Here is a 6000-nt window from a genome sequence, read left to right on the forward strand (position 1 = left end):
AGTGTAGGAGTTTGTATATATGAATCATAGAACTATTTAGATTGGAAAAGACCCTTGGAAGGACCGAGTCCAACCACCATCCCTACTCTACAAAGTTCTCCCCTAAACCACATCCACCAACACCACATCCAAACGACCCTTAAACACATCCAGGGATGGTGACTCAACCACCTCCCTAGGCAGCCTATTCCAGTGTCTAACCACTCTTTCTGTGAAAAAGTTTTTCCTAATGTCTAGTCTAAACCCACCCTGTTTCAGCTTGAAGCCATTACCTCTTGTTTTGTCACTAATTACCTGTGAAAAGAGACCAGCACCAACCTCTCTACAGTGACCAGCGGTAGATGTGGTTTATCTTGATTTCAGTAAAGCATTTGACACCGTCTCCCACAGCATCCTTGTAGATAACCTGATCAAGTATGGGTTTGGTGATCAGGTAGTGAGGTGGATCAAGAACTGGTTGAAAGGAAGGAGTCAGAGAGTTGTAGTCAATGGGGCAGAATCTGGTTGGAGGTGTGTGACTAGTGGAGTCCCTCAGGGGTCGGTACTGGGACCGGTGTTGTTCAACATCTTCATCAACGACCTGGATGAGGGTATAGAATGTACCCTCAGCAAGTTTGCTGACGACACTAAGCTGGGAGGAGTGGCTGACACACCAGAAGACTGTGCTGCCATTCAGAGAGACTTAGACAGGCTGGAGAGTTGGGCGGGGAGAAACATGATGAAATTCAACAAGGGGAAGTGTAGAGTTCTGCATTTGGGGAAGAACAATACCATGTCCCAGTACAGGTTGGGGGCTGAACTGCTGGAGAGTAGTGTAGGTGAAAGAGACCTGGGGGTCCTGGTAGACAGGAGGATGACCATGAGCCAGCAATGTGCCCTTGTGGCCAAGAAGGCCAATGGCATCCTGGGGTGCATTAGAAAGGGTGTGGTTAGTAGGTCAAGAGAGGTTCTCCTCCCCCTCTATTCTGCATTGGTGAGGCCACATCTGGAGTATTGTGTCCAGTTCTGGGCCCCTCAGTTCAAAAAGGACAGGGAACTGCTCGAAAGAGTCCAGCGCAGAGCTACGAAGATGATGAAGGGAGTGGAACATCTCCCTTATGAGGAAAGGCTGAGGGAGCTGGGTCTCTTTAGCTTGGAGAAAAGGAGACTGAGGGGTGACCTCATCAATGTTTACAAATATGTAAGGGGTGAGTGTCAGGGGGACGGAGTTAGGCTTTTCTCAGTGATGACCAGTGATAGGACAAGGGGTAATGGGTGTAAATTGGAGCATAGGAAGTTCAAGGTGAATATCCGAAAAAATTTTTTTACTGTAAGAGTGACAGAGCACTGGAACAGACTGCCCAGGGAGGTTGTGGAGTCTCCCTCACTGGAGACATTCAAAACCCACCTGGATGAGTTCCTGTGTGATGTACTCTAGGTGACCCTGCTCTGGCAGGGGGGTTGGACTAGATGATCTCTCGAGGTCCCTTCCAGCCCCTAAGATTCTATGATTCTATGATTCTATGATTCTATAAGTTATACATTTGGTCTAATGTTGGAAACAAAGACCAAGGCATGTTGCTATCAGTGGACTGATAGATTTGGAAGAGAAACAGAGAAGGTAATCTGGGGGAACACTGGAGGTGAAAACTTTTTGTAGATGGCAACATTTATCTGTCACCATTATGTCAATGAGAACCCCCAGGTTCTTTTCTGCCAGACACTTGAAAAGCCTTTAAAACTGCTTTTTTTTTTTTTTTTTTTCCAGATAATTTACAATAATAACTGTAATTTAAACTTTTATGATAAAATCATGGTAGTGCTTTAAAATAGCTCCAGTGTTTTTCTAGAGAAGGTGATGTCATTCTTTCCATCAGCAGCAAGAACATTCCACTCATGCTTCACTCTTTGTTTGCTGATAAGTAGAAAAGTAATTAGAACATTAGTCAGTATTTTGACATTTAAAATTAATTATTTTCTTCACTTCAATTAACTTTGTTGGTTAGCTTCCATTTTCTAAAAGTATTTCAATTGTCCAATTTGCCCTTTGGGTGTATTTACACTGTTTTAATGGGGACTCGTGTGTGTGCTTGAGAACAGAATTTGATTCATATGTAAGTACTTCAATTTGCCTGAGATGCAGTGAGATAAATTTTTTTTCTATAATTCCCAAGCTGCTGTCTAAAACTTTCTTGGGGCATTTTATCTGTGGAAGAAAAGAAATACTTTGTAGTTAACAATGGACAGTAAAAAATAGGGGGAAAAAATAATGTAAAAAGTTCTGTTTATTTTGGTTCCAGTTTTACATTCCTGAGCAATGAAATTAAAGGTTCGATTCTGCAGTAGATGTCATTTGAACAAGACCATCCCTGGCTCTCACATACATGTTCAAGGGACAAATTAGGAACATCTTCACTGGTATTGAAGTTTCTTTTCTTCCCTCAGTGGGACTGAGCACCATTGCAGATATTCCCTGTAACATGGAGGAGTCTTTGAACCTGAAGCCCTGGGAGCACAGGGCATAGAAACTGAAAGGCTTCATCACACGTCTATGGCAAGCTGTGTTTTCCAGAGTTCTTGGTAAAAAATCTATGATTCCCTCTTACTTCCAACACAGAACTGAGTAGAGTGGCAAAAATATGTTGGAATATGATGATTCTTTGATTTAAGTTGCACTTATGAGTATTATCCAGCTTTCACTTTAGTTAAAATATTTTGCATCTTTTTGCTTTAGACCTTCCACACTGTCAGATAAGGTTGGATACACAATACTTTCTACTTTTGCCAGGGTACTAGAAGGACATGCTTGATTTTCACAGTGGAAAAAAAATAGTTACATAATAGAAAAGTACACCTCAAAAATATTTGGAAGAGAGATTATTATTTTGTGATTTAGCTCGTTTGTAATGATTTAAATAAATATTTTGGTAATGGAGGTAATTCTGGTCCTATAGATCAAAAAAGACGTACCTGCTTAGAAATCTTCCTTAACTGATTGCCTACATTGTCATGTAATAATCCTGTTCAGTACCACATTAGATTGGTAGGACTATGTACTTATAATAGAATCATAGACTGGTTCGGGTTGGAAGGGACCTTTAATGATAATCTAGTCCAAACCCCTGCCATGGGCAGAGACACCTTCCACTTGACCAATTTGCTTAAAGCCACATCCAACTTGACCTTGAACACTTCCAAGGATGGGACATCCACAGCTTCCCTGGGCAACCTGTTCCAGTGACTCACCACTTTCACAGGAAAGAATTTCTTCCTAATACTCAATATAAATTTCCCCTCTTTCAGTTTGAAACCATTGTCCCTCTTCCTATAACTCCATGCCCTTGCCAAAAGTCCCTTTCCAGCTTTCTTGTAGGTCCCTTTCAGATACTGGAAGGTGCCCCAAGTTCTCCCTCCCTAGAACCTTCTCTTCTCCAAGCTGAACAACCCCAACTCTCTCAGCCTGTCTCCAGGGCAGGGCTGTTTCAGCCCTCTGATCATCTTTGTGGCCCTCCTCTCACCACCCTCATCATAAAACAATTATTTCTTATAGCTATTCTAAATCTACTGCATTTTATTTTTAAACCATTGTCTCCTGTCCTGTCACTACAGACCCCAGTAAAAATTCTCTGTCTTTCTTATAAACCCTCTTGAAGCACTGAAATGTTGCCCCAAGGTGTCCCCAGGGCTTTCTCTTCTCCAAGCTGAACATGCCCAACTCTCTCAGCCTTTCCTCACAGGAGAGGTTTTCCAGCTCCCTGATCATTTTTTGTGGCTCTCCTCTGGACCTACTCCAACAGGTTCATATCTGTCTTGTCCTGGGGACCAGAGCTGGACACAATACTATAGGTGAGGTGTCACCAGAGTGGAATAGAGGAGGACAATCACCTCCCTTGACCTGCTGGCCACACATGTTTTGATGCACCCAGGACACAGTTTGCTTTCTGAGCTGCAAGTGCACATCACCAGCTCATGTCCCATTTTTCATCTACCAGTATCCCCAAGTAGTATCCTTCTCTACAGCTGCTCTCAATCCACTCATCCCTCAGCCTGTACTGATACTGGTGATTGTCTTGATGCAGATGCAAGACATTGCACTTGGCCTTCAAGAGGCTCACATGGGCCCATTCCTCAAACCTGTCAGGGTCTCTCCAGATGGCATCCCTTCCCTCAAGCGTATCAACCACACTGCTCAGCTTGGTGTCATCCAAGATGATAAAGTAAGTCACTGAGGAGAGAAAGTTGGCTTTAAAAATTATGTTGTTTGCTAGATGGGTAATGAATGGCCCATAAACATTGTAAGTTGTGTTACCTTCCTGCATTCTTCCCATTTGATGTGAATTGTGAATTGTACTTGTTAAGCAACATATTATTGTTTCCGAGTTAACTACCAACTACCTTTCCTATGGCCTCTGTGGACCTGTGAACAACGTGAGGTGCTTTTACAACCATGCTATTTCTCAGGGTGGAGCCCTGTGATCAGCCATCTTTAGCACCAAGATTTTAGGCTATAAATCCTGCAGTTTACTGGCATTGCCGTGTCTGCAGTTCTGCCCCTTCAGTGGTAATTAAAGGTTTATGTAATAAGCAGTAAACCAATAATTATCATGTGTCCTTTAGACTTCCAAATCAGTCATCCTTTAGAAATTCTTTCTCTGTTACTGTCAGGGAAGAAAATCCTAAAGTACTAAAACTGATAGAAAAAATTACCATGTTGTCTCAAATTTGACCTTTTTATTTCCAGGTACAGAAGCACATTTTGATTTTCAGAGGACTACCAAGCAGTGCCAGAGCAGACCAAACACAGTGCTGGTAAGAATTCCTCAAGATATTCCTGGAGTAGCATGGAGGATCCCAAATTTTGGACCAAAACAACGTTATGCTAAAACAGTGAGAATCACAGAATATTAGGGGTTGGAATGGACCTCTGAAGAAATAAGGGGCTTCTTCTTATCTAAAAAAAAACTGAAGAGCTTTACAGGTGCTTGTAGAAGGAAGGATTAAAAAATGTAAAGGGCAATACAACAGATAGAAACAAAGTGTTCCTTGACATTGTGCAGGTGTGGCATACCTAGGTATTTTCAATAAAGGTGGCAACATCGTGTCTTTCAAGGCCAGAGGAAAAGATGTTGTAATAATCAAGACAGAAGATGACAAGTATTCATGGCAAAGGAACACCATACTGCAAATATAACTTGGATGACAGTGCCTAGCTCCTTTGTTTTCTGAAAATGAAATGTGAGTACTTTTGCAAGGTTCAGAGCAGAGCTCAAGCACAGAAGCATTTTAGCCCTGCACTGACTCTGAGCAGAGCCTGCTGGAGCAGCTCTGTATCATCCTTATGAAGCAGAGAACCGGCCCCCGGCTAGACTCACCTAGAAACACACAAGTGACGTTTTTCTCTAACCTCTGTAGAAAATTTTCAGAACCAGCAGGTTGTGAGTAAGGTCAGAGGAAGAGTAACTAATCACTCTGGCCTGTGTTTCAGGTAGGATATTGATGGTTATAGCGATGAGGTTCAGGATCACCCTGAAGGACCTGAAAGGTAGCAAAGAATTAAAAAGTTTAATGATAGTGAATTATTGCCTGTATCTTTAGGGCAAACCCAAAATGTTTTGGGGGTTTTTTTTAATGGGAAAGAAAGCAAGATCGAGAGGTTTGTGCTGCTGGAAGTTTGTGGTAGATGTTGCATTTTCACTGTCTTGATGCAGGAAGACTTGGAGTGCTTGATCCTCCCCCCAAAGCAAACAAAGCACCCGCACACGTCACGGTGCATCCCCCAGTCTCTCTGCACTCAGCCGTGCTGGCGGTTCCCGGGGGGTGGGAATTCCCCTGGCGCCGAGCAAGGCTCTGCCGAGGGGGGAGGAGGCGGAGCGAGGAGACAAAGCGGGCGGGCGGGCGGCGGGTAGGACCTTCCCCTCCTCTCCCACCCGGAGCCCCGGGCACCCTGCCCAAGGGCCCGGCAGGTGTCGGGGCGCCGCGGCCCCGCAGCCCAGGGGTGCCCGGGGGTGACCTCGGCTCCCC

The 6000-nt window shown here is 43.8% G+C and overlaps 1 protein-coding gene across 1 annotated transcript in view; it reads right to left on the reverse strand.

The window, feature by feature from the left end:
* Positions 1 to 6000, reverse strand: part of TBC1D22A (TBC1 domain family, member 22A) — a 191850-nt gene that overhangs the window by 181066 nt on the left and 4784 nt on the right. Inside the window, exons 2-3 of the mRNA XM_009999458.1 lie at positions 5384 to 5514; positions 3943 to 4204 (exon numbers count right to left, since the gene is read on the reverse strand). Of these exons, the coding sequence (XP_009997760.1) occupies positions 3943 to 4204; positions 5384 to 5514 (393 nt within the window). The remainder of the gene's footprint in view (positions 1 to 3942; positions 4205 to 5383; positions 5515 to 6000) is intronic.

This window comes from Chaetura pelagica, unplaced genomic scaffold (assembly GCF_000747805.2).
Source record: "Chaetura pelagica isolate M959 unplaced genomic scaffold, ChaPel_1.0 scaffold15, whole genome shotgun sequence".
NCBI classification, from domain to species: Eukaryota; Metazoa; Chordata; class Aves; order Apodiformes; family Apodidae; genus Chaetura; species Chaetura pelagica.